This window comes from Ciona robusta, chromosome 6 (assembly GCF_009617815.1).
Source record: "Ciona robusta chromosome 6, ASM961781v2".
Taxonomy (NCBI): Eukaryota; Metazoa; Chordata; class Ascidiacea; order Phlebobranchia; family Cionidae; genus Ciona; species Ciona robusta.
Window position 1 is genome coordinate 129,774 of NC_143240.1, and position 27,165 is coordinate 156,938.

Below are 27,165 nucleotides of genomic sequence, written 5' to 3' on the forward strand. Positions count from 1 at the left end.
ATATATACGTATTATCTATGATTAAACTATGGTCAATCATATTTCAAACAATCGACTCGCAACTAAAACAGCAATATACTTTCATGTTTCTTTAAGCTATGGCGTGTATCATGGCCATGCGTGTATTAATGTAATGAACTTGTTCTAAATCTTACACTCAAAGTGTGCACTCAAAGCTGTTTATTGTAAACTTTGATGAATTCATTTTGGGGGGTTTTGTTTTGCATGCTCCAATCTTTGGATCAATCTTCTTTAAGGCCGACTGCCCCCATTGTACGGATTATGTCCTCACACTCATTTTTCTTCCAATTAGAACTTTCATATGTTTAATTAAATGTTGTTTACTTAATTTATCTTGTATTTTCGGTAGAGTGTAACGGTCACGCCTTTTATCTAAAACATTCTTTTTGTTTATTATTAACAAGCGTACTGTTTAATAACTGTTCTTTTACCGTTACTACCTCTCCGTTCGCTTTTGTAAGTTTTCAGTTATTTGTTATTGTGGCCGCATGCATTTGGTTAAAGGTGCCAAAGAGATCAGTGTTGGTATTCTGGTCCACCGACTAAAATTGGTCGGCCAGGGTTCACTATGGCTATCGCGTTTTAGTTGGCGGTGTATATTTTCATGTTTAGTCTGCCGACTAAAATCCTCTGCATTACTTATTACAGTAGTTACAGTCAAAATCTACCGACCAAAATAAGCAACGTTTTAATTATGCGGCTACTAGTTTAGTGTTGAAATTAATGATGATTTACAAAAAGACTGTATTTTAATTATAACACACGTGTTAAATATATATGCAGAGTATAATAATTATTATAGTAGGGTGGGGAAGGATGGGACACTTTTTTATCATATTTTTCGTTCAATTTGGTAGTAGCCAAAGTGTATTCAAAGAATTATAAAACCGTATCCCCACGGCTCCCATAGACCGTTGGTTGCTCGAAACACGGTATTTGGATATTATGTGCTGAAGGTGACCCGTCTTCTCCCATATACTACTATATGTATACAGAGAATAATAATTATTATTCACATCAAGCGTATAAACCAAGACGATATAACAATTATACAGAAAAGTTATTTAATCAGTTGTTGTGTTGTAAACACACAAAGGTGCCTGGGTGCTACCTGCAGCTGTAGGAGCCCAATTCCACATACCACCGTGTCCACGAGTATGAGGCTGCATTCCTACCCTGATACCGACACTGGTCCACGTAGGGTCGCCGGTGTTAGGAAAATTGTAAGCCCAATCACCATTATAACCAGGTCGACCGTTGCTTTGAGTTATGGTAGCATTCTGTTTAAGGATTAAAATGTCTTTAGTGACGGCCTACTAGAGATATCTCCATTAGGCCGTGCTGTTATAGCTCGACTAATACAACTATAAACACTAAAAACTTCAGCCACGGCCTACTGGAGATATCGATGTAATGACTTTTATTGAGATATCTCTAGTAGGCCGTGCTTCAGCCTACCCCGTCATAAGTCATTGCAAACCAGGATTGAACGTAGTGGAATTCGGAAGTAAATGTAGATTCCATGTATTTGTATATGACGTCATACATCTCTTTGTTTTCGACGTCAACAAGTTTGCCATTCAAAGAATTGCAAAAATCTGATGTACCATATTTATCCCATATGTAATCTCCGGAATGGTAGGGCAGCCATATGAAGTGCTGTCTGTATCCAGTGCCATTATCTGCAGAAATATTTTCGATGTTATTGTACTGGGAGTTATGTATTAGCAGCAACTTACCAATGTACAAAGTCCATTTTATTTTCAAGTCCAAAGTATCCCACCCTGATGCCTGGTCAGTTCGTGTAACTTTTATCATCACACTGCTTTGAAATATTTCGATCACAGTTACTCTGAACTGGTGGGGCTTAGTATGATTGCTTGGTTTCGCTGTGGCGTAGACGTAACTTGGAATCGAATTCAGACACCGTCTATATATACAAGCGTGAATTCTAACATGTGTTTTAGCCTACTTAAAAAGGACGATTTTACTGCCAGATTCTTACGCATAATCTCACCTGTAAAAAATGTGGTGAAATTCATCTGAAATCTCCGATCTTGACGAGGTTTCGTAAATGCCGGTATGCACAATCGGTTTCTGAGCACTACCTACGTGTTACAATATATAAACAAATTGTATATATACACGCCTATACTGTGCAAACGTAATAATAAGTTCTTAAATATTCTTACTTGAACTGGCGTAACAGACAAACGAGCAAATAAAAAAACCAGCAAGCAGTTTCATTGTAGATGTTGTTTCAGGCAATGAAGTGACACATAACTATTCTAATAAAGTCTCTACAGTTAACGAACCTTTTGAACTGTTTGTTCGGTTCAATATATCGTCGTGTTCGTCGTAAGAAATTGAACTACATTCTTCGAAATAACGAACATCTGTGGTTCGGATGTATGACTTTTATTATTTTGTAAATGTACAACACTTTGTGTGAGCGCTGGTTTTGTCTAGTACTTGTTTCTGATTGTAATATAAGGTCGCTGCTAACATTGTGGGCATATGTGTCCTTTGGCAGGACACTTAACGGCAATTGCTTTAAACCAATGGTTACTAACGGGTTGTCCAAATTATTAGTCACAAAGCAACGTACACGGCAACTCGTAAGCTGGCAAGAGGTGTATAAACACCCGTATTATAACGTTTTTCTATCACGCGAGTATGAAGTAAGTTACATTTTAGTGCATGTATGACTGGACCAAAGTTAGTATAGACCGTTGGACTCTCGACCCATCATGAACAACTGGAGCAATTGCCGTCATAATGTTATGTTATACGATCACGCTAAATATGGGAATTCGTGTAATATGTAATAGCCAAACCAAGAATGGAAATATTTGGGCTAAATAAGCTTGTGTACAGAGCATTAGTTACAGAAACAGAAAAAGAACAATGAAATATTATAGAAATTTTAATATGAAATTTAAAAATTGAATAAAATGAGTAAGCGCCTAATAAAATGACACATTTTAATAAAAGGGAAACATGTTATACTACTATACAGACATACAGTAATACATAAATTCATTAAACGATTTAAAAAACTTATAGAAAAATAATATCTGTAAGATCAATTTTCAATATTAAAATAGGAATAATAAAAATATTATATATGCACAAAATCTTTAACACATAAAAACTAAACTGCGACTAAATATTAATATAGGCGACAGGGTATGCCTAAAAAATAAACCAATGTTAATCTTATTGTTCACATAGTATTATAGGTGCATATCATTTCACTCCAACATGATTCACATTAAAAATTTCATAATATTAACATTGTATAACTCCTAAACGGCTAAACAGCTGTTTTGGCAATTCTAATTTGTGCATGAAAAATGGAAGTTCAAAAATAAAGAAAAAGTTACATCGGCTGAACTGTCGAATAATTTTGCCGAAATAGCTGTATTACACCTAAAAATGTTGCGTACTATGATTAAAAAATGCTTAACAAATAAACAAAATATTGTACATACTAAAATAAAATAAAATTTCACTGCACTTTTAATAACACAAACATAATAAACTGAAATTCTAAGTATCATTGAGTTGATTATAACTACCACTGCAGCACCCAATACCTGGTGATTTTTTGCGAAAGAAATTATATGCAATAAGGAAACATACTGGCAGAAGACAAATACAAAATAATCCCAACACAATGTATGCTGCCAACTGTAAAACATATATATGTAATCAATAAACTTATCAGACAACCAGACATTAAAATACAAGTGCTTGTTTTACTTCAGATAAATTGAAATTTTAATATCATAAATCCCTTGTTTAATTTCTCAACAAAAATACTTACTAACTAAGTATATGTTATTAAAACATATAGATCTTTAATTTTATTTTACTGCTAATATGGTATGTTATCTTTTAGGTTCTTAAATGGGTGTAAATCAAGTCATTATTATATATTTTGTGCATGGATTTAAACAACATATAAGGGAGCACTAGAAGAATGCCATGGGCCAAGAACACGTACGCGGTATGCCCGCTATGGTTAGGCTTGCAGTGGCAAACCCTAAATCAATTTTCTTTGTCTAGAAGCCTGCGCTTAGTTTAGAGCAGTTAAGAATAAAATAACGTTTATTTTATTCTATACATAATTATAAATGAGTCTTCACTACTTACGGTTAATGGAGATTTAACTGAATGTGAAATATATTGACAACTTGTTGAATTAATCCAACCATTTCTTATTTGGATTGAAGTGCTTGGTAGCTGGATTATTAATATGTTTATCATTTCTGGATAATATATCTTAAGTTCTTAACATACTATATATATATTATACTATAGCCTATATACCAACTCTTAGAATGAAATAGGGAAGATCAAATTAATTGGATATCCAAACTCACATTACAGATTATACAACATATATACCAACTTTCAGGTTTTATTTTAAATTCATTTTGTATTATAAAACCTGGACTTGACAATTTTAATTTGAATAACTGTCTTAAAGAGTTTGTTAAAACAGGTCTGCTTAAAAGCAGCCGTACGTTTGCTGAGTTCTAGCTTTAAGTTCAGCTTACCACTGCACATTTGGAAGTTGCGAAACCGACTGTGTTGTTACCACGATCAAACACAACATAATATTGTTCCATGACCACGGTTCCTAACACTGATCCACTTGTTGAAGGAAAAATAGCAAATTTGTAACAAGATCTTCCCAATAAAGTTTCAGTCACCGAACCTTCTGTCAACTAAATTAAAAAATTTTATTTAGCAATATTGAATTTAAAAGTTAAACCTAAATTTAAAACAAAATCTTAATGGTTATTTGGTCTAATTGTAAAAAAAAATTTAAACATCTGGCTGGATACCCAAAAATAAATTGATATGGGTAATTAATTGGTGAAGCATTCTTAGCAGTGGTAAAGTCGTGTCTGTGATGTATTGTATTTATTTCTAAAAAACTCTTTTGTCAACAAAGAGACATTCTAATTTCCGTTCAATGAGGTAGTAATCATATAATAAAAAAACCTATATCCTATTTTACACAGCGCCGGTGTTTAAACACCAATATTTAAATCTAGTTAAACAATGTAATACCTGGAGGTAACTTTGTGGAAACACAGTCAGTTCAATGGTTTTGTTTGCTTCGGTTGATGGAAGAAATATGGAAAGATTAGGAAACCAGGAAAACAAAACATTTGGTTCACTTGTGCAAAACATTTTTGTTCCATCATAAAAATCGTCATCAAAATCATCTTTTACAAGTTTTGTCTGGAATATTTAAAAAAATAAAACCTTGGATCATCAAATCTATGTTTTGGTCTGTGTTCTCTTTTACATATTGTCACAATAAAGATACTTATTGTAAAATATTTTTGTAAGAATATGAACCCTTTGCTCCATTAATTAAAAATTTCTACATTTTTAAATAGTTATATGTAAATCATTAAATCATATTAATCACACTCAATAAAAAGCAACATTGAAAAACTAGCCAAAACAAAAATAGAGTGATAGAAAGTCTGCCTGTGTGGCTTCTACTATCGCAATCAACAAAAAACACTGCAAGGAAAACCGTGTGGAAACCCCCGCTTTAAAAGACTGGTCAACCATTTGATTACGAGATTCTTTTTCAATTTTCTTACTACTTACTTGATTGGATTTTGCAAGCAAAGCATAGCAGCTAGCTGCTATACCAAAACTTTTTGGGAAGTTTGTGCAGTATAAAATTATCTTCAAAATCATATTTTATTTTTTTTGATAGCGTCATTATAAAATTGATGACATCATAATAAATCTTAAACAATTAACTATTTAAAAAAGAAGCAGAGATATTAAAATATAACAGCACTACTGACATTTATCGAACTTGTAGTAGGCATTCATCGAACTCATCCACTGGCGCAAAAGCAACCAAAGTGTTAAAATAAGAAACACTCCCACCTTAATCACGCTAACCACTAGCTTGTAAACTTTTTGTGGAAGCCTTAAGTTAGTTGTCCCACTATCCACGATGGTACGATCATTGTTTAATTCTTCACAATCAACTTCAATCATTGTGTCACCAACTTTTAAACCAGTGATTAAGATGTCATAATACCACTGCTTTACTATTCGTGTCCAGTATATTTGACCAGTTGCAAGACTGAAGAGTAATGTCATTGTAAAGGTTATATATTTGATAAAATTAAAGGGGAATCAAATTCAGGAAAAATAAGACATTGCTTTCCAATTGTAATAGATGCCAACAACTATGTGCTAATTACCCAGTTCTACAATATAATATTAATGACATGGTATTATGGTAAAAACAATGTTTCAAGTAATATTAACAATTTAAGGTATAAGACTTATATTGTACAGTACATCTTTAATATGTTCCTACATAAACAGTACTGTTAGTGTTAATAAACAATGGGCTTTAGTGTTAATAAACAAAACACCAAACATAAAAAAACTTGTATTTATGAAGAAATAGAGTTACAATTAATTGAATACACTTTTCCTTTAGACTGGTGATTGCAGGTGGTCTGTATACTGTAGTAGTGTATACCATGGCCTTAATATCTTATTCGTTACTAACATTTATAATATCTTCAGGTATGTTCTAGAATATATGCTACCTTCTGTCCCATTCACCGAATAATAATACACCTTGGGTTTCATCTCTTGTAGGGGTTGAACAAAGTTGCATTGACAAAATATCTTCAAGTGTTGTTTGTTCAACAATATCATGCATCACTGACCATAAACCTCCGTTCTTTGGAAGTACTAGACTTGAATATGCAAGTCCAAGAATACCCTAAAAAATGAGGAAATTAATTATAATAACTACTGGCACCATACAACATAGGCCATAAGCTACATAATTATAGAGATGTTCAACACTTGCATTTTATGACATCTACTATTCCGGAAACCTGATCCCTACATTTCAAAATAAAAATCACTAAAAAATTGGGGGGGTAGTGAGACTGAGGGTATAAATATATACAAAGCAGGGCAGGGGGGAGAAGAGGCACTTTTTAATTTTATTTTCAAGTCCCATTTGGTAGTAAACAAAGAAAAATCAAAATTTTACAAAAACCATTTCCTAGCGACTCCAATAGACTGGTGTTATTTTAAAACCAGGGTCAGTATATTTAGATATTATGTGCTAAACGTGTCCCATCTTCCCCCACCCCACTATAGTATACAGCAGTGAGAGTATAAATATATATTATATATATACCTGTATTTTATAAACGGTGCGTATAATGGTATAATAAACCCTGTAACTCTGTAAATTTGTATAACAAGATTAAAAGAGTAAATAAATGAAGTGGCTAAGAAAGAATACACTAAACATCATTGCTGGATGAGGCTGTGAAAAGTTCTTTAATATCTTACACCTATTTTTTTTGTTTCCCTTATCTTAATAACTTGAACCTATTTGGAGGCTTCCTCATAAACTATTAAAAAGGTTTGCAGAAAATTGCAACTAACTTTTACAAATGACTTGTCCAAATTGCCAGTTAAACAGGAACAAATCATCATAAACTATTCGTTGTATAAAGCATGCACAAGGTGTTGAAAGCTACTGCATACGATGCACAGGCATAATACAATACTGTTGTTTAACTCATCTATTCAACGATAAATAAGTGATGAATATAAATATCTAACGTTAAATAATATTTACTTACAATCCATTGTGATTCATTTATGAAGAAGTTTTTAGTTTTACTAATATCAGCTACATGAACCCTCACAGGTTGAATAAGGTTGGCTGATGGTATTGTGAGCAAATCACTGACGATGTTTCCCTTCCACCAACCCTCAGTATAATGGACATCTACAGTTGGTAATGTTGTGTCTATGCTGGTGTTGGACAATGCTTTGTTATAAAACGAGTCCGAAAATGAAGTTTTTGTCCCAGATACCTACATGGGTAAAAAAAAATTAGGTTACTTATATACTATGAACAGTTCAGGGCTAGCTAATATGAAATAATAAATATACAGCATAACCTTCATTAAATCACTATATCATTTAAACATTTATTTATAATACATTGAGTTTAAACAAAGTGTGGCTGCTATTTATCCATAATCTTATTAAACACATGAGGTATAATCTGCTTTCTATAATTACAAACACATAATTCCTAGATTCATGTTAATTCAAAGCAAAGAACTGAATGTTGTAAATTTCAAGATTTTAATCCATAGTTTTAAACTCCAATAATTAACTTTAGGAAAAAAATCACAAAGAAGTAAAAACTAAGGTTTAACTTACAGCAAAGTTGCTGCTTCCAGTATCAACTATGACATTAAATGTTTGTGGTGGTGTTCCAAGGTTCACTGTAATGTAATAACCAGTGACGGTTGTTCCTTTCAAATTATTTGCTGATGCTCTTTTATATCGAAGTGGAATTCTTATTTTTGCATCACCCATACATAAAAGCACAGCCATGAACAATAAATTACCAAAATTAAATTCCATTTCACTCCAACAAAGTGAAATAACTTAAATCCAATACTGCAATATTAAAAAGAACTATGAAACGAAAAGTATTTAAAATGAGAAATACTCACTTCTAATTACCAAACAACAGTAATAAATATAATACATACAAACATGTATTGTTTAACATTACATGGCTGTTTAATTGTAAATTAAGAACATAAAGCAGCATCTAATATTAGCGTTTATAAATCAAGTATAAAAACAACGCATCGCCAAGCTAGAGTATTGTATGTGATGGCTGATGGAATTAGATTAAGGAAATCAATATTAATTGTGAATCTTTTTTTCAATGCCACATGTCTCAAAGCAAAAACTTTAACCAAAATTGAAGCAGAAACTTAAACAGCGTGTATTATATCCAGTGTCACGTCTACTTCTGAGAATTCACAATTTGCACAATCTTCGTTGAACATACGGAATATAAACAAGTGGCAGTTACTGTAGGATATCATGAACATTGTGATGAAGAAGACGAGTGAGCAGATGATGCAAGGTCTGTGCTTCACGTAAAACGATGTTAAATAGAGTCCAAGAAACATAAAGTGATTCCAATATAAAGCAGGGTTGGCTGGGCACGGCAGGAGCAGAACTGGTAGCAACCACTGGAGGCAGTACATTTTATTAACATTAAAAAAAGTTCATATTCGTATATCTTAAACTGTGAGCAGAATTGATATTTATCTGCAAACGAAAAAAGATGGCAAAAGTTTGTGAACTTACAAAATGTTGTAAATAGTTTTTACAGTTTTTCAAATTAGGTCCCACTCCTAATATTTAATATTATTATTCCTAATATTTAAGCTGTTGAATTTAAATATCTCAGAGCACTGTATAAACACAAACACATAAGTAATTTTTTACATTGAACTTTAAGTAATCAACAAATTTTTGCAACTTAAAATTTAAATTATTGTATGCTTACAAAAAAATAGAATTATGTCATATAAACTAAACTGATGATTTTAGGTTTGCGATAAAAAAATGAAAAAAAACACAATCAATACACATCACTCATCAGTTTGCGGTTTTTTGTTGTAACCTCCTGACATCTACTTTATCTAAAAAGACGATTGGGCGAAGAAATTGTGAAAAAATACGAACTTCGTCTCCAGCAGATTCATCAAGTGGTGAGGCAAGCGCGCTTACTTCAATCAAATGAGACATATTTCCTGCCTCGTGTTTATTTGGATCTATCGAACCTGATAGCTTTGCAACAGTTATTTTCAAGCGACCTTTGCGATAAAAATATCCTTTTAAAATAACTTCAAATTGTAGAACAAATCCAAGGTCCTCAAGAAACTCAGATGGATCTTTTGAAACTGCAACCGAAACACTGCTTCTTATCATAGCACTCTTGGTGCGGTCACCAACATCAGTGTTTCCCATGTATTTGATCTGCCATGGTACTGCAGATTTATCTACAAGGGACTGACATGCTTTAACTGTTATTGGCATGTTCGATGTTGTGTTTCTCATAACATAGGTTCGCTCATGGTCTGTAAATGCTTCTGGTGAGACATTGTCGCATAAACCTTGCAATCTTTCGTGTATTTTATCAACACAAGTATCAAGAACACTTCCTTGCAAGAAAAACTCCTGCATGTTCGCAATTACAGGAGCATCTCCCGACAACGGTTGATAATCAGCAGCATCTACCATTATGCCACTAACTGTTCAAAGCCACAGTTAAATGCAATCCAACCGCAACCTATAAACATAATCCAAAGGTGATATGTGAATAACCGATACCCAAAGCAACTTTTCGCACGTTTTAAAGCAAATTTTTAATAAGAGTTTTCACGGCACAAAAGGAAAAGTGGTATATAAGTATCAAATATGACGTATGAGGAATAAGATTAAAACTACCAGTCGAAATACTAGCTATAGCAAAATATTTCGAAGTGCTAAAACCTGCTTATAAGGTACCTGCTTATAAACATGAACATAAGGTAGTTCTGGTATATAGTATACGAATACGAATTGACTGTGTCAGCATCGTTTTCGGTCCGTTCTACTGGTAGTACGAATCTAAATTCATTAGTAAAATAAAAAATAATTTCGAAAATATGAATTATGGATATTAATGTTTGCCGAAGAATATTATTTATTCATGAATTTTATAGAAAAAAGCTTTGGATACGTTGTAGCGCTAAATGTTGACCCTTTTTTCTGACAAGATTTGCTAAGCATCACTGGACTTCAATGTTATCGAGGATTCTGTCAGAATGTCAGGGGTAGTTTTTTGTTCGTAGTAAGCCAGTATTATGGTAGTAACGGATGTTTTGTTGGTTTTGTTTTTAATATACTTTCTTTAATATACTTTTTAATATAAATATTATTCAGTGCGGAAGTTACAACCTTTTTTTAATTTAAGGTAATCCAAGGAATAAACCTTTTTTTAATTTAAGGTAATCCAAGGAATAAAAATGTTTACTTTACATTTAGAGTAGAGTTTTAAGTATAGGATGGTTTAAAAATCAAATTAGATGTATAATGTTCTATAACTGTTCCATTTCCACCATGTTTTGTACACCCTTTTCACGGCAATCTACATCAGAAGTAAGGTGAGTTTTATACCGACTTTATTGACAGTTTAAACTGTCTTAGCTACCTTGGTTTGGAATGTATCAGGTATTCCTATCATTGCTAGTGTTTAATGTTTATAGTGAGTTTCTCAGGTTGAGAGTATGATTTTGTCAAAATACCGATTGTATAACTAATTTGTTTGGCCTTTATGATAACTTAGTGATTTAGTCAGTTCTATACACAAGTATGATTCACATTGCATTGCACAGTTTTTATATCTTAAGCTGCAATAACACTGCTGTCGTAGCTCAGTGTTCAGCATGTCTCTAACTGAAGAGGTGATGGTTTAAGGTCCTTTAGCACTGTTAGGATTGTGGGCGCATGTGTCCTTGGGCAAGATACTTTATGGCAATTGCTCCAACTCAGGTTCCAGTGGTCACTAATAGTTTGTCTAAAACAACCACGCACACAGTTTGACAGTTACATTATTTGTAACTGGTATGTGACGACCGTCGTTTTCCACCCAGTGACGATTAAGCAAGTTACATAACAGATAAAGATTAGACTTTGCTAATGTGGATTACCTGTTTTAAGAAGAATGAATAAATCTTCTGTTAAAAATATTAACTTTTCAAATATGCTAAACAGTGTTTCTACAATCCACCGAAGCAATCAATACAAATACACAATATCTAAAGCACCAACTCTTAACCAAACAAAATGCAACTATGAACAACTAGCTGGAAACACTTACAATATTTATGAAGAAGAACCAGCGTTAAGAAATGTCTTAAGTCGGAATATAATGGTTGCGAGACCTGGTCTTGTTGTTGTGAAAAATGGTAGGTAACTTATTTGTATATATATATATATGTATGTTAAAACCCTTTAGTAGGAACAATGTGTTCTCCATGATCATTTCTTGTTTGGTTGTGTTTAGAACAATATTTGAAATTATACAGTATTATAGGCGCCTAACTTTTAAAAAGACAAAGCACACATAAGTTTTAAAAGATAAAAGTTTGTGTCGGTGAAAACATGAACTTTTTTCATGTCACATTATTAGCTTTTTTGGTAAATAGACTGATCATTGCACTATCACTACTGTATAGTGATTACGTTAAGACATGTTTGTAATATAGACTAGCCTATTCAATTGTTTATGCATTTATACTGATTACTGGGTAGTCTACAAATGATAGTCGATACTCTGATTTATGTTTAGGGTATATACACATATCTTGCATTTTGTCTAACCATGTTAGGCCCCTATATGTACAATGTACAGTATATACGAAAGAATATATTATGTTTACAGCAACTATGGATGCTTGTGACTTGTTGTTGCATGTAGTTGAACTGCTGCATGGTTTTGGTTATGTTAAACATTTTTAAAAACATCTTCTAAAAAAGTCTGGAAACAGTGGTGTATTTTAAATTTAATATATTTACGATTATTTAAAATTATATATGTGTGTTGATATGAATATTTAAATGGATGCACGGTGTGTTGAGTGTTGTACAGTAGTGTACTTTAAGTTTTAATATGAAGAAATTTATTAAAAGTTGTTTTAGTGTGGTGTTTCCCCAACCTTTTTTTAATAGCGCCCACTTTAGGAACCTCTGTATTTAGAAGACAAAGCTGCCATGATTAAGAAAAGGCATGTTGTTAAAAACATGCAAATATAAATATATAGTACTGTGGGGGAAGGCAGGACACCTTTAACACATAATATCCAAATGTTCAGGTCGTATTTTAAACAAATTCACAATATTCAACGGTAGCCATGAAAATACGGTTTTATAATTCTTTTAATTTTCTTTGTCTACTACCAAATGGGACAAGAAAATAGAATGAAAAGGTGTCCCATCTTCCCCCACCCTTTTATAACTCTATTTAGCAATCTTTTCCCCCCCAAAAAAATATCTTACAGTCCCACATTACATAGGTAACCTTCAAACAAGATGTTGATATTTGTTTCATCATTTCTATGTTTGGATTGCTTTGATGTTGTGAGAGTCTTTTGCATGGTCATGTAATAATAACCCTACAAGCAGAAATATTTAGGTATGTCAGTCTATCATTTTATTTTGTACATAAACCTAAAATCCAATTTCATTTGGTTAACCATGTTGTGTTATATTAATCTATGGCTTTATGCATGTTTTTTCCTTGGCATTTTATAAGACAAATAATTCAAATTAATCAGCAGTATTTGCAGGTATATATACCTTTTTTTTTTTATAAAAAGTCTATCATTTACAGTTACTTGAAGTTTGAAACGCGTTAAAGTAAAGTTAGACTGTATAATGTTTGAGGCTCCATAAAACTAAGCTTAGTAGCTTTAGTATGCACCACAAATTAATTACAATTTTTAAAACACATTTACAAATATTTTTTTTTATAAATTCTACTAACTGCTTGTGTTTTGTCACAACCTAAGCAGCTTTTACTGTGCCCAATTTGCTATATGCAACTAATATTAAGAAGCGTTCACCTCACTTATATTTCTTACATGATCTTTAGCTCCGAGTTTGAACATCCATTCAGTTGAAGTTGAAAGTGGGAGGTCCATGATATTCCATCCAGGCTGTCCAGTGTTGCACAATTTAAATGAGCAGAAGATTAAATATCATTCAAGACATCCTTGTTATCATTCACCATTAGTAAGGTAATGATAGTGAGTTTGGGGCGTTTAGAGAACATCTGATTGTACAGTTGTTAATTCTAAGTTCAATTTAAACATTTATTGTTGTTTAGAAATTAGGATAGAATTGGTAAAGTAATTGCATTATACATATGGTTAAAAAAACAGAAAATAATTGCACATTTTATGGTTCAACGAAATGATTATATATATTCATATGCACATTAAATTCATGGGTAAGTAGTGTGCACTAGTATCCACCAAACAATGAAGTCGTAAAATAGATTCAGGCACATTCATGTAATATATTGATCAAGGTCTGCGTGGTAATTGGAAAAATGCCACTTTCCAATTAGAAAACAATGGTATTGTGACCTATCACTTAAATGTACTCTTCGTTTTTTAAAAGTTAGGTCAATTATGACTAGATTTGTTAGATGGTTTTTATGGACCTAAAATTTTAGTAGAACATTTGTTTGATCTTACATTCCTACCTATCTGTGTTTTTTTAGGTAATTAGGTATGTCATACCATGTTAGTTTTGGTTATTGCCGCTTCATATATATTTTTTTAATTCTAAAAAGAACTATTTTAGCAAGCTATTTTTTTATTAAAAGAGCGATTTTTTTATTTTGTTTTTTTTAAATAGTGATTATGTATATATAATATATAAATAATAAGGATTATGTTCCATAGTATTTCATTTTTTTAAACAGACAAATAATGAAGATAGATGGCATTGAGAGCGTTACATTGTTTACAAAACACATCCACGTACAGGTAACTTCTCACTTTCCTTTCATTGATTGCTTGATAAATATTTTATGTTTCTCAGTGTTGTTACTCATGTTACATCTTATGTATGTACACGAACAGCCATCTGGGCCATGTACTAACTTTGTAAGCTTGTAGTTTAAGGAATTATTTCAAGTTAATATTCTCAGTAGGATAAGTGTTAAATAACATTTAGGGTCACCGTACACTTGGATCCAATGTTTTTTTAAATCCTGTATTTTACAACAAATTTTAAAAACAAAACATATATATATATATATAAATAATATATTAAAATTTTTCACATCAAAACCCTTTAGTTTTAATTGTGTATTCTCGCTTCATACCATGGTCTGCTTCAGTCCACACAGATTAAGAAACTCTAATATGGATAAAATATGATGTTGTGGAGTAGGCGATTACAATATACACATTTGGATTTCATCATTACATATTTAGCCCACTGTTACTTAGTTTGATTAACAAAAAACAGTTCAGAATATTTGTGTTGGTAAACTAACATAAAGAGTCACTACTTTCATTAATTATTTATTATTTTATGTTTATACTTCATCATGATTCATGATGATTCACAATTATAAAAATTCCCAAACGGCTTGAAAAGAACAATATTTATTCTCTCTATCCGAACAGCAGTGGTTCCCAAGCTTGATCTGCGCTTGCACCACTTTTCACAGTGTTCCCATGTACAGTTTAATTAGAATATTGCTTTTCATAATCTAACCTCTACTTGTGATCTAAATAATAAGGAATTTGCATTTTAAACATGAATGAACAGAACATTTACAGACTTAATTACTTAAACTACATTTCCCAAAAAAATTTATAAGCATACAATAAAATGTCAACTTTCACAACAATAATCTTTGTAAAACACAAGTTTTCAACTCAATTAATTTAATTGGCTACCAGTGCCTACTTAGTGTTGCCAGATTGTGACAACGGGGTTAAAAAGTATTGGTGTGGTCAAATGTGTGATATTTTATATGCATATAAAATTCTTGTATGCTTATTGGCTGCTTTAATGTAACATTTCTTTGTCCAACTGCAAACCTAAATCAATACTCAGGCTAACAGATTGTTAAGCCTTTCCCAAAAGACCAATTTCCAAAAGCTTGCTTGTTATAAATTGTTTGGGAAAGTACACCGTTATAAACATTTAAATATATAATACTTAGAAAACTTAAAACCATTAAGATTAATTAGCACAGGTCTTGTATAATATGATTTTCTTCCATTTCCATGTAATTTCATTCAATTAATTAGTTGGTAAATCTTAATGGCAACCAACTCTAAGGTAAATAAATTTAATTGGTTATCAATATTCAACAAATTTTAACCAACTTGTTCTAATACATGCAGAAGAATACAGACACCTTATCTCCACAATGGAGTTCAATTAAACCAATAATTGTAGCGACTTTGATCAATTTCTTTGCCTCTCAACTCCCAACCACAACACACCATCAATCGAAGAGGTTACATTACCATAAAGAATCAGGTAAGTCAAAATTGTTCGTGTAGTTTAACAATCTTGTTTTGTTGCTATTTTCTTTCTTTTTGTTTAAAATTCTTTTAAATCTTCATTACCGTAATTAAAGTGACAAACAAAGTTATTATTAATATTTTTATATTCAAAAATCATTATGTGCTAATGCTTAATGCATAATGTGCTCGCATAATAACCAAGCACCGTGGTTGGGTGGTTGCAGCACTTGACTTGTTACTACTGGATACCAGGTTAAAATATCAAAGGTGTGGGGTATGACATGTGTTCTTGTGCAAACAACTTGGAAGTAATTGCTTCAACCCAGAGGTCACTAATGGATTGTCCAGATTTACAGTCATACAAAATGTTTTTAAAAAATTACAAACCATTAAAAATGGTATGCAATAGAACACTCGTAGTTTTGCTATGCCATGCAAGGATAAATAAACGATGACTTACAACCATACAGGTGAATGTGTTGCATACGGTAAACTTGATGACATAGAATACGTCATTGATGACCTCATCAACTCACGCATCCGACCAACTGTACAAGATGAAGGAGGTGACGTCATATATAAAGTAAGCACCACAACAACAATTGTTTTGTCATAGATTCGCAATCCAACAAACATATGTTTTCAGGATTTTAATCGTGGTAATGGAACGGTCTATGTGTTGTTACTCGGCTCTTGTCTCTACACACCTAAAGCCACCAATGCTATTACTTCGGCCACTCTACTTCTACTTCAGTATCATGTACCTTGTGTTACATCTGTTGTTCAGGTAACTATAATGTAAATGCGTCTTCTTTTATGTATCATTGAATTCGCGTCTTTTAATTTTGCGGCTTTTGGTGTTAAATGTCAGCCAAAAGGCCGTTGGCTCGTATTAATACACCATGAATTTGTTTATCACTCCAATCACGATAACGGAGATTCTCTTACCTAAAATCAGAAAAGAGACGAGAATTTATCGCAGAACGACAGCCGTAACATGAAGCTATGAATAAAGTCAAATATATTCGTAAACGTAACGAATAAATCCGCGTATAATGTTAAATAAGAATTAAACAATACTGTACACGTTAACAATTGTTTCATCTTTAAACCAAGAGTCACATTCGGAATTGCAGTTAAAATTGCGAAATATTACAGTCGCTGGCGATTTGCATCAAATTTACGTGTTCAGACTGACATGTATATCACACACTCCATCGATTGTGTCATATAAGGTCATGTCTTAAAGACACTTAATAATTGGATAAATAAAATTGATCTGAAAAAGTAAATTAGTTAGGCTTGGATATTAATTCCCAAAAGCCCGCTGTCGTTTACTGGTTTCCCATCAATCGTTGATTGCGTATTCAATCATCGATCCGCCATCGACGTACGACGATCAATATTACGTGCTTATCATACCCTATTTTTAGCAGTCTTGATTAAAAATACTGAATGATAAATTTATTTATTGTTTTTGTTGAAAAGTGTTTTTGTTTGATATGTAGAATGTGTAAATGTGATCCTTTCCAATTTGTTGTCGAACTTTTGTTCTTAGTGTTTGTTTTCATGCATTTGCTTTAAACCTTAACTAGTTGTCACAATCGATGTATATTTTTACAAAAAAATCGAATGAATGTTGGCGACTAACCCGCCTATTTATCACATAATTAGTATTTATCGAGTTGGCAAAAATTTCTCTAAGCAATTCATAATGCGATATAGTTAACCCTGGCCCATTGCACAGTGAGGCGTCTCCGTCTAGCTCAGAAGTTATACGGTTTAAAACACTTCGTTGCTAGCACCTTGGGCCTTTGAGGCAAAACATTATATGATAGTTGCTCAAACCCGTTGTTCACTGACGGGTTGTATAAATTGCCAACCATACAGAAAAACAAAGTCAACTTCGTTGTTACTCGTAAGCTGACACGAGATATATGAAAGTGAACACACGTGTTATAACGACTCGTTTTCTCGCCACGCGAAGATTATCAAGTTACCATTTTTTCTAACAAGTATAATATACGTGTACTTCGTACAAGTTACTTTTTAACTCGGTGTTTTTATTTTCGTGAAACCTTTGTACATAATCGTACCTTTATTAACAGATATCATCAAAAGGCCCTACATTGTAACGAACAATTCTTTACGTCGTTTCCTATTTATTCAGTTAAATATCATGCAGCCGTATGCTTGATGAACAATAACAGCTGAAACACTTGCAATAAATCGTCGTCCATACTTGTTATCTTTAAACCACCACATTAGTTGTGTTTAAAACACTGTGTCGGAATTCATGGATTTAATATGTAACTGTTTCTCATTAGTTTGTGATTTGATTTGTGTTATTATTTGTTTTTTGCTGTTTCCTTAATTGATGTGAAAAATGTGTAAATATTTATAATACAATCAAGTTCCAAAGTTTAATTGTGTTTTGCTGTAACGCAGTGCTAATTTGATATCACAAAGGTAGTTCAATTAAGAGTAATTTATCCAGCCCAGTGGTGGGTTGTTAACTTCAAACTAACAATTCTACAGAAAAGTCTGGTGCCGTGATATATTCGTCCCGATTGATATATGTGTATATCTCGCGCTATTGCGCTTGCCCCTAGAAACTACTGCGCATGCAAATACAATGACCACTTGATCCGAATTTATTACAACCCTCCGTTGAAAATGTCCCAGACACGACGTTTTCACGTTAAAACTTTAGTTTTTGATTTAAAGTTAGCAAAAATGAGTTGGTATGTTGTTTGTAGCATAGAAAAGGTAAGGACTACTAAAAAAAATATTTTGTGCTAGTTTATTAAGCAAATTTTACTTATAATTTACAGATGCGCCCTTACAAATATATCAAATATGAAACAGCGCCCTGTACGAATATACCAATAGGAACGAATATATATAGTAGGGTGGGGAAAAATGGGACACCTTTTCATTCTATTTTCTCGTCGCATTTGATACTAAACAAAGAACATTTAAAGAAATATAAAACCGTATTTCCAGGACTCCTATAGGCCGTTGTAAAATGTTTGAAACCTGTTCAGGACATTTGGATGTCACGTGTTAAAGGTGTCCCATCTTCCCCCATCCTACTATATTACGACACTGGCGCCGTACCAAATAAGTGGTTAGCGCCCATACCTTTAACTCGGAGGTATTGGGTTCAAGGCTCGTCGCTGCTACCATTGTTGGCCTATGTGTCCTTGTGTAAGACACTTTACGGCAATTGCTCTAACCCAGTGATGGTCACTAATGGGTTGTCCAAATTATCAGCCATACATAAAAAGGGAAAAAAACAACAAAATAACAAAGAAGGTAACTCGTAAGCTGGCACAAGGTGTTTAATCCGTGTAATAACGACTGTCCTTTTCTGGCCAAAAAATAGAGCAAGTAACATTCATTCATTCAAAATCGCCTAAATAAATTAAATTATCGAAAGCTGTCACTGACGTACATTAATGATTATTGTTATTATTATGATCTAAAACCCAGAGGTCTATCATTTCATATTATTTTTTTATTTTAACCAAATAGTTAGAAATCCTTGGCCTTTTTAAGTATAGCTGCGTGGTGAAAGACGGGACACATTTAGCACATAATATCCAAATATCCTGATCGAGTTTTAAACAATTAACAACGGCCTATGGGAGTCGTGATTATCCGGCTCTATAATTCTTAGAGAGTTGTTCATTTGCGTCTCAGAAAACAGAATGAAACGGTGTTTCATCTTTCCCACCCTATTATATTTCAAAACATCCTTACTATATCATTTTGTATTGCAGGTGTTGCGTTAACTTTCAAAATTGTTATGCCTTTGAGCCTTTAAGGAGTCCTTTAGGTTGAAATGTGTCCCACTTAATGTACTAACTCGACGGACTAGATGTCGATTTAAAAGTCGGTGGACAGTCCTTATGACACGGATGCCACATAGCAGTCACACCGTGCCCGTTTTTGAATTACTATGTGTGTAGCTTTGTAGTTTCGCTTTTATTTGTCAGTATGTTTAAGCCTATACGCACGATATTCTTATAATTAATAAGTTATGGCGGTATTGGTAGTTACAATGACCGATATAAAATGAAGTCTGACATGTTTATTTGTCGATTACATTTAGCGGGCAGGCGGTACTTGTGAGCAGAGCCAGAGAAACTTCAAGTAGACCAACTAAACGTCACATTATTACGAAAAAACTGAACGCCAATTTGTGTCCAAAATACGACAGCAAGTATAGGGAAATGTATGTTTTTCGGTAAATTATCCGAAAGCCTTGACTTCAAGAATTAGTAAGTCTAAAACACACATCGGTAATTTGTTTTCTTTGTTAAACAATGTCAAGAACGGGGTACGAAGGTGTCAACTTGTGGCATTTTAGTCATTTAATAGGAGTCATTTTAAATTAATTTCGCATAAAACGTTTTATAAGATAAACAAAGGCTAAGCTATTTTTAACGTTTTTCTAAAAGCGACAGTTGGACTACCGACTTGTTTTTAAAACTCTGTTGGAAAGAGAAGGTGATGATAATGAAAATTCGAACTTCGATATTTTTGTCAGATCTGTGTAAATAATAAAAGTTTTTTGTGAAATAATTAAACGCCCTTACATTAATTTTATGCAACAAACACGCCGACGAATACTGTTTCTTGTACCTAACTGTCTAGCACGCCAGCATTAATAGCACCACCAAAATAAAGCCATAGAAAACATACCAAAACGTGGCATTACAGCTTATCTGATTTAGGTAGTTGTCGGCGTTGCATTGTGGGTCGTTCCTTTTTACTACACGCCGTGAGAAAATGGGTTTGTGTTTTGAACTTATTGATTTTAAATTAAAACCAAGCCGTTAAAGTAGTTTTATAACTTGTAATATGTTTGCTTTGAAGACAAATTTAATGTAAATTCTTGTAGTCCTTGCTGTTTATGCGTTACTTTCCCTTTGCACCAAAAATCTGCATAAACCTTTGTAAAATAGATAGCAGTAGTATGAATAATCACGACACGTAAAATTGCAACAGGTAAACCCAGTGGTCTTCGTTGTGCCCGAAAGTTGAAGAACAGACGTCGTGATCAGAAATGGCACGATAAGGATTACAAAAAGTCTCACTTGGGAACTGCTTTAAAAGCCAATCCTTTTGGAGGAGCTTCACATGCAAAAGGGATCGTACTTGAAAAGATGTGAGTCTCTTTATAAATTGTAATGTGATGTAAGATGGGACACCTATAGCACATAATATTCAAATATCCGCTTTTCAAATTGTTGGAGTCATAGGCGTAAAGTTTTACTAAACGTTAGGGTTGCAAAAACCAGAAAAAAACTAAGTCCTCGGTTTTGCAACCTTTTGTTTTCCGTTTGCATGCTTTGTAAATGCTCATACAAACGAAAATGTATTCCGAATTACTTAGGGATAAGACAAATTAAAATTACGCAGGTTTGGCGAGTTTGTGTAATGAGAAACGGTCGAATCTAATTGCCCGGCAAGTGACGTCACAGTAGCTATGTCGTATGCGCCCTTCGTCAAGCCCGCAAGAGTGCAGTGTACAATTTTCCCATGGCCGCGGCGGAAATGCGTAAGGAATGCGGAAATATTTTACGCGAAACAAATATTTTAAATTTCATTTCGTACGCACGTTGTTCCGTGATGCAATGAAAGTTACGTGAAATTGTAAATAATAATACATACATATTCTGTTTTTAACTCCATAAACCACAAATTCCACATGTTTCTAAATATGAAACATTGTTACGTCACAAGTAATATTGTTACGTAGTTAGTTCTTTTATTGCGGTTATCTGCGTATTGAATGACTCTATTTAACATAACAAGCGGTATTGTGACACTATCCAATTACACATGGACGTGGTAATACGTACGAGGATTTTTCGCTGTATCGCATTTCAAACAATGTAGGTCGCAATAATCTGTTTTTAACTGTAAGCGTGTTTTAACAACTGTTGTTTTGTCTCTATAGCCTGCATCCTGCCTTCTCGTTTAAAATATTTCTAAATCTTTGCTACTGTAATCGAAGAGACAAATAAAAAAGTAAATATAATCAACAAAGATCTGTTCTAGAAGTAGCGCTGTTTAATATTTTATTTACAATATTTTCCCCAGCCAGGCAGCATATTCATCATAGGGCTGTGGATTTTCCCAATTTTTGTTTAACCAGTAACCGTTCAGTTTTACCGTTTAACCGCTACAATAAAGGTGTCTTGTTTAATCGCTTTTCTTTTGCGAATTTAAAGGCAACTTTACAATGTGCGTATGGACTATGAATACACACGCAAATGTCCTCAAGGTCAAAGTAATGCTTTCTTATTTGTATTCAAACCTGTTTTAAAGCACCAGTCGGCTAAGTAATGAACGTGTGAATTGCAATTATGATGCAAATACTTAACGTGAGAATTGCTGTTATGTCGTATTTAATTGACGGGCTAAACGATCACTCCTATGATGTAATGAATCCACATGTCAATGCTTGCTATTGCATAATAAACATACTGCCTGGCTGAGGGAAACATTTAGGTTGTCTATTACACCCTAATAATGTTGCAAAACTAGTTACCCTGTGGTATTTCTATTAACAATCGAGATTGGCGATGGGATTGCAGTTGTGGGGCACGATCAAAGCCACAGCGTTGCTGCGTTCTGTCACCTTTCGTGTAAATAAGACAGATATTGATATACCTGTATGCTTTATGATGTCATATTTAGGGTAACGACTTGAACTTTCTATTAGTGGTTAACCGTTTAACTGTTAACTTTTCCACAGCCCTAAACATTATACATATTTATGACTTTTTAAACCATGACGCATGTTAAAGCTTCACCATAACACTCATCACATAGTTAAAACTATTTAAATATCAGACATTACGCAGTATACTAATGTGTGGCGCTGTGGCGTAAAAACATCAGTTTAAAAATGCTTCCATTATTTACTTATCTCATGTTGGATGTTTGTAATAAAAGTTTTTGTTAAATAAATAAAAAGAAAAAACAGTTTATAATTTATGATTTTATTAACAATGAAACATATTTGTAGTGGTGTTGAAGCTAAACAACCAAACTCAGCTATTAGAAAATGTGTCCGAGTGCAACTGATCAAGAATGGAAAGAAAATCACAGCTTTCGTTCCTAATGATGGTTGTCTCAACTATATTGAGGTAGGATTCTAGTTCTACGGGTGTTGACACAAATTAATTTTGTGTTTGCTTGATTATTTTTACTCTTGTTTAACTGTGATCAGCAGTGTAAATAAAAATAGATCTCTTACATTGTTTTTTAATCGTCTATTTGCTTAAGGTTTTAATTAAGATTATTCTGCTTATCTGACCAGGTTTTTGATATTTTATTCCCATTTTTATGCAATTGTTTTTAAGTACAGATGTATAGTACAACTTTACTGGTGTTGCAATTAGCCTTTTTGAACAACCATTAGTTACTAAACTACATTAAAATAACTGCCTAATTATGGGTGAAGAAGGCAGAAGCACTGTTGTGGTATTTTTTCTGCAGAATAAGCTGTAATCTTGATTTTTTGATTTCTTGTAGGAAAACGATGAAGTTCTTGTTGCTGGATTCGGTCGAAGTGGTCACGCTGTTGGTGACATCCCTGGTGTCCGATTTAAAATTGTAAAAGTGGCAAATGTTTCACTTCATGCTTTATTCACAGGCAAAAAAGAACGACCACGATCATAAAATATTTAATGCTGGCTAAATAAACCATGCACAAAATACAATGGTTTTATTGCAAGTCCATATTTATAAAATGTATCGACCTGAAAGAAATATGGAGAACAAAATGTAAAGAAGAATATTCATTGTTTGAACGTAGATGAAGATTTAGTCAAGCCCTGTTTCCTGTAAGAAAGAAATGAAGTTAAAAAGAAGTTTTTACATTAGATATAAAGTTAACTTACGATTCTCTAAGAAAAGTATCAAGAGTTATTTTATTAACTTCAGATCCAGGTGGATATTCATCAAAGTTTTTCACACCAAGAGTAGATAGTGCTGTAAATAAACTTATTCCTTTAGAAACCATTATAACAGAAAAATAACAGGCCTATAGTGATGGGTTACTATGCGATTTGGTTCAGTTAAAGATAGTAGTTTACTAGGCTTTTTGTAAAAATGATGACTTCCCTGAAATAAAATTGGTTCATCAAATATTTTCTACTAATGCTTAAGATTGAGTTGCTGTTGAAAAGGTAAAATATGAAAAAGTTTTTTTACCTTCAACAAATTGTTCTCTTGTAATAAATCCTCGTTTAGTTGGATCCAGCATTCCAAATATTGAGGTCAAGTTGCTATCATCAAACAGGCAGGGATAATACATTCCACTCTGTTTTGCAATCTTTAGCTTTTCAAGTTGTTGAATAAGGAAAGTTTTTGGATCATCTGGAATATAGTAGTTTGGAAATTCAATTGTTGTCACTTTATTAATTTGAAATCATACTTTAAATCATTCGATAAAAAGAACACCTCTTAAAATATGCATTCTGAATGAATATTGACATTCTATAACCTATCTACTTTAGTTTATAATGTGTTACAGTTACATTCACTATTTCAAATGATTTTTGAATTATTAAAATATTTGCAACCACGTGCAACTGCGTATTGGTTTTTTGACCATAATTAAAAAGCCATTTGAGGTATCGGACCAAAAATTAGTTTGTTAAACTTGTATGGTCATTTGACATCTATTATACGTAGCTGCATAGCGTTTCTGGTTGAAATAACCAAAATATTTGCAACTCGTAGTTTTATTAGTTACCCAGAAAAATCCCAAAATATCTGCATGTTACAACAACCGGTTGTTACCCCCCAGTTTAGTTCATAGAAATCTAGATTACAACACTAAAGGGTTTTTATGAAAGTATGAAACTATAACTGGATAAAAACACAAGTACAATATTATGCTTTTGCTATATCCACAAGTACAGTTAAAAACTTAAAATATAAATCGATTTGTTTTTTCAATACACGTTCATACCAGAGAATAATTATTAATTTCTGTGCTTTTGATAGAGACTGAACAATTCGTTTTGTGTGTCTTATCACATGTGTGTTTACAAACACGAAATTAAGGGTAGTATATTACTTTTTATTGTAAAAGCAGCTTTATGTATAAACAACACAATAATGTATTCAGATACCTGGTCTCCCGAATATTAACATGGAGGTCATATTATCGAGCAAATCTAGTACTCGATGTTTTTCCAAGTAAGTACCAGCTTCAAGTTCACGAGGATTCTGGTTCTCCATTTTGGAAACCATCTTCAATATTTTTAACAGTTGAAAATGTGAGTTTTGGGAAAATGAAGTATCCAACGTTGTCTATGACAACCATAGAGGTTTAAAATTTCAAGAACCATCTACTGTGCACGTAGTGAAATTTTTCGTCGTTTTGAGGGGCACGAAATACACCTTTAAATTCTTGTTATAATATTGACCTATTTTGTTCGTTTATGCACTGTAAACAAAAGATATATGGTAGATGTCAGACCACTTGGACTTTACATGTGTTTATGCGACCACCGAAACTGTTCCTAACATTTTAATTGATATCCAGTAACAATTAAAAGCTTGAACAAACTTGGAAAAATAGTGTACGTTTGGGTTTGCTACCTATTGACTTTAAAGAGGTACCGTGCACGATTGCGCATGCGCCGAGAACCTACTGCGCATGCGAAGTAGGTCGGATCTAATACAAAGACCATCTGGTGTCGTGATATATTCGTTCCGATAGCTCGGAACAAATACAATACGAGCTCCAATAAATACGTACCGACTAAAAAAGTTCCGGGGAAAATTAACACAAAACATATTCTACCATCTGTACTGTTGGTGTCGCTATGATTCATTTTTAGGTGTTACGTAGCGCTATAACATAAAGTTTTAACAGACTTTAAATCTAAAACTAAAGTTTTAACGTGTAAACATCTTGTCTGGAACGTTTTCAATGGAGGGTCGTAATAAATTTGGACCGGGTGGTCAATGTAATTGTTTCGAGCTGTTGCGCATGCGCAGTAGCGTCTCGCCGAATGCCTATAGCGCCCGGTACAAATCTATCAATCAAAACGAATATATTACGACACTGGTTCAAATTTATTACTACGATCCTCCGTTGAAAACGTTCCAAATACGATCGACCCTTGACCCTCGACTTCTATTTACTAAAGGGCCAGAATGATTTAAAAGGTTATAAACCGTGATGGCTGCTTACCGGTTTGTATTTGAAATATTATCGTACCGTCACATTTATGCAATGAAAAGCACGCATTTTTGCTTATTCAAATGACAGGATACTAAATTGATATAGTTTGTAGCATAACATGTTGCTAAAGTGTTGATTGGATAACTTAAAGCATTTCAAAGCAAAGAAGTACAAACTCATGCCCTTTGCACAAGGTTTTGATTGTTTCCTCTTGTAATGCTTGGAGGGAAATTCCGTTGTTGACCGAACGTTTAATGGCAATCAAATGTTTCCGTTTTCTGCTTAGTGATAGGTTATGCCAAATCAATTTCACAATGGAATAAAGAACGAAAGCAAGTGCTTTGTGCGTTATTGTTCAAGTGTTTCAGTCGACATCAGTGGCAAATGAATGCACTTACAGTTCATTTTTATGTGTGGCTGATAATTTGGACAAGAATATAACATCCACTTAGAATAACATTAGTCCAGCAACGTAGCACAGTTGGTTGGCGCGCCTGACTTTAACCCAGAAGGAATGGGATCAAGACTTTTGCCGCCACTATTGTGGGCGTATAGGCTACGCGTTATTGGGCAAGACACCTAATAACTGCTATTGCTCCAACTCAGTGGTCACTAATGGGTTGTCCAAATTATCTGCCACGCATAAAAGAAGTCAAAAACAATCTTAAAAAATAATAACCCACATAGTAACATACGTGGTAATTCGTAAGCTGGCACGAGGTGTATTAAACATAACATTCAGCATGTTTAACGACTGTGGTTTTCCGACTACACGAGGATAAAATAAGTTTCATTTATTTATTCAGTACGATCAAATGGCAAATCTGACCGAAAGTAGTTTCATTGAATGAATAAAACGTATTTATCACAACATGGCTAAGCGACGATATCCAACATAACACCTGGCTGCGGTTACGAGACGCCCTTGACGTCGGCATCATATATGTTACAATGCGATCGCCTATATTA

General features: G+C 33.3%; 6 protein-coding genes across 7 annotated transcripts; 2 read left to right on the forward strand and 4 right to left on the reverse strand.

Moving 5' to 3' along the window:
* Nucleotides 1-204: 204 nt before the first annotated feature.
* Nucleotides 205-2,770, reverse strand: LOC149734575 (uncharacterized). The gene is made up of 6 exons (XM_089880203.1): nucleotides 2,752-2,770; nucleotides 2,337-2,417; nucleotides 2,039-2,129; nucleotides 1,761-1,951; nucleotides 1,480-1,703; nucleotides 205-1,301 (listed from the first exon to the last, which is right to left on the reverse strand). The coding sequence occupies exons 1-6, from the start codon at nucleotides 2,768-2,770 to the stop codon at nucleotides 1,086-1,088; spliced, it is 822 nt and encodes a 273-aa protein (XP_089736329.1). The 3' UTR covers nucleotides 205-1,085.
* Nucleotides 2,713-8,493, reverse strand: LOC149734576 (beta-secretase 1-like). The gene is made up of 8 exons (XM_089879640.1): nucleotides 8,287-8,493; nucleotides 7,695-7,931; nucleotides 6,633-6,811; nucleotides 5,953-6,154; nucleotides 5,107-5,280; nucleotides 4,587-4,757; nucleotides 4,180-4,269; nucleotides 2,713-3,714 (listed from the first exon to the last, which is right to left on the reverse strand). Exons 1-8 carry the CDS (start codon nucleotides 8,491-8,493, stop codon nucleotides 3,574-3,576), a joined length of 1,401 nt encoding a protein of 466 aa, XP_089735766.1. The 3' UTR covers nucleotides 2,713-3,573.
* A 36-nt stretch (nucleotides 8,494-8,529) lies between these two features.
* Nucleotides 8,530-10,471, reverse strand: LOC149734577 (mediator of RNA polymerase II transcription subunit 18-like). Its single transcript, XM_089879651.1, has one exon. It carries the CDS (start codon nucleotides 10,174-10,176, stop codon nucleotides 9,532-9,534), a length of 645 nt encoding a protein of 214 aa, XP_089735777.1. The 5' UTR covers nucleotides 10,177-10,471; the 3' UTR covers nucleotides 8,530-9,531.
* Nucleotides 10,472-10,918: 447 nt separating this feature from the next.
* LOC149734578 (NFU1 iron-sulfur cluster scaffold homolog, mitochondrial-like) lies at nucleotides 10,919-18,401 on the forward strand. 2 transcript variants are annotated; one of them, XM_089879649.1, is made up of 8 exons: nucleotides 10,919-11,081; nucleotides 11,692-11,885; nucleotides 13,571-13,715; nucleotides 14,408-14,471; nucleotides 15,849-15,987; nucleotides 16,445-16,557; nucleotides 16,621-16,761; nucleotides 16,933-18,076. In XM_089879649.1, the coding sequence occupies exons 1-8, from the start codon at nucleotides 11,011-11,013 to the stop codon at nucleotides 16,981-16,983; spliced, it is 918 nt and encodes a 305-aa protein (XP_089735775.1). In that variant the 5' UTR covers nucleotides 10,919-11,010; the 3' UTR covers nucleotides 16,984-18,076. The 2 variants fall into 2 exon arrangements, with proteins under 2 accessions (XP_089735775.1, XP_089735776.1); XM_089879650.1 differs by lacking the exon at nucleotides 16,933-18,076 and adding an exon at nucleotides 18,083-18,401 and having other exon boundaries at nucleotides 10,921-11,081.
* A 2,203-nt stretch (nucleotides 18,402-20,604) lies between these two features.
* Nucleotides 20,605-23,716, forward strand: LOC149734579 (small ribosomal subunit protein uS12). The gene is made up of 4 exons (XM_089879653.1): nucleotides 20,605-20,775; nucleotides 20,991-21,150; nucleotides 23,020-23,140; nucleotides 23,529-23,716. Exons 1-4 carry the CDS (start codon nucleotides 20,772-20,774, stop codon nucleotides 23,673-23,675), a joined length of 432 nt encoding a protein of 143 aa, XP_089735779.1. The 5' UTR covers nucleotides 20,605-20,771; the 3' UTR covers nucleotides 23,676-23,716.
* On the reverse strand, nucleotides 23,624-25,430 carry LOC149734580 (EF-hand calcium-binding domain-containing protein 10-like). The gene is made up of 4 exons (XM_089879654.1): nucleotides 25,136-25,430; nucleotides 24,210-24,374; nucleotides 23,897-23,987; nucleotides 23,624-23,837 (listed from the first exon to the last, which is right to left on the reverse strand). Exons 1-4 carry the CDS (start codon nucleotides 25,254-25,256, stop codon nucleotides 23,795-23,797), a joined length of 420 nt encoding a protein of 139 aa, XP_089735780.1. The 5' UTR covers nucleotides 25,257-25,430; the 3' UTR covers nucleotides 23,624-23,794.
* Between the last annotated feature and the right edge of the window lie 1,735 nt (nucleotides 25,431-27,165).

Bases quoted from the DNA above. Each gene is read 5' to 3' on its own strand.
- LOC149734576 (XM_089879640.1), bottom strand. From the start codon at position 8,493: ATGGAATTTAATTTTGGTAATTTATTGTTCATGGCTGTGCTTTTATGT. The intron at 5,281-5,952 runs GTGGGAGTGTTT...TAAATATTCCAG, and splicing joins TAGTGGTTAGCGTGATTAAG to ACAAAACTTGTAAAAGATGA. The intron at 4,758-5,106 runs GTATTACATTGT...TTTTTAATTTAG, and splicing joins TTCCACAAAGTTACCTCCAG to TTGACAGAAGGTTCGGTGAC.
- LOC149734577 (XM_089879651.1), bottom strand. From the start codon at position 10,176: ATGGTAGATGCTGCTGATTATCAACCGTTGTCGGGAGATGCTCCTGTA.
- LOC149734579 (XM_089879653.1), top strand. The intron at 21,151-23,019 runs GTGAGTCTCTTT...ACATATTTGTAG, and splicing joins GGGATCGTACTTGAAAAGAT to TGGTGTTGAAGCTAAACAAC. The intron at 23,141-23,528 runs GTAGGATTCTAG...GATTTCTTGTAG, and splicing joins GTTGTCTCAACTATATTGAG to GAAAACGATGAAGTTCTTGT.
- LOC149734575 (XM_089880203.1), bottom strand. The intron at 2,130-2,336 runs GTTCGTTAACTG...TGTAACACGTAG, and splicing joins CCGAACAAACAGTTCAAAAG to GTAGTGCTCAGAAACCGATT. The intron at 1,704-1,760 runs GTAAGTTGCTGC...ATATTTCTGCAG, and splicing joins AAAATGGACTTTGTACATTG to ATAATGGCACTGGATACAGA.
- LOC149734580 (XM_089879654.1), bottom strand. From the start codon at position 25,256: ATGGTTTCCAAAATGGAGAACCAGAATCCTCGTGAACTTGAAGCTGGT. The intron at 24,375-25,135 runs GTATCTGAATAC...ACTATATTCCAG, and splicing joins GTTAATATTCGGGAGACCAG to ATGATCCAAAAACTTTCCTT. The intron at 23,988-24,209 runs GTAAAAAAACTT...GTTTATTTACAG, and splicing joins AAGAGAACAATTTGTTGAAG to CACTATCTACTCTTGGTGTG.
- LOC149734578 (XM_089879649.1), top strand. From the start codon at position 11,011: ATGTTCTATAACTGTTCCATTTCCACCATGTTTTGTACACCCTTTTCA. The intron at 11,082-11,691 runs GTGAGTTTTATA...TATGCTAAACAG, and splicing joins CAATCTACATCAGAAGTAAG to TGTTTCTACAATCCACCGAA. The intron at 16,762-16,932 runs GTAACTATAATG...ACCTAAAATCAG, and splicing joins GTGTTACATCTGTTGTTCAG to AAAAGAGACGAGAATTTATC.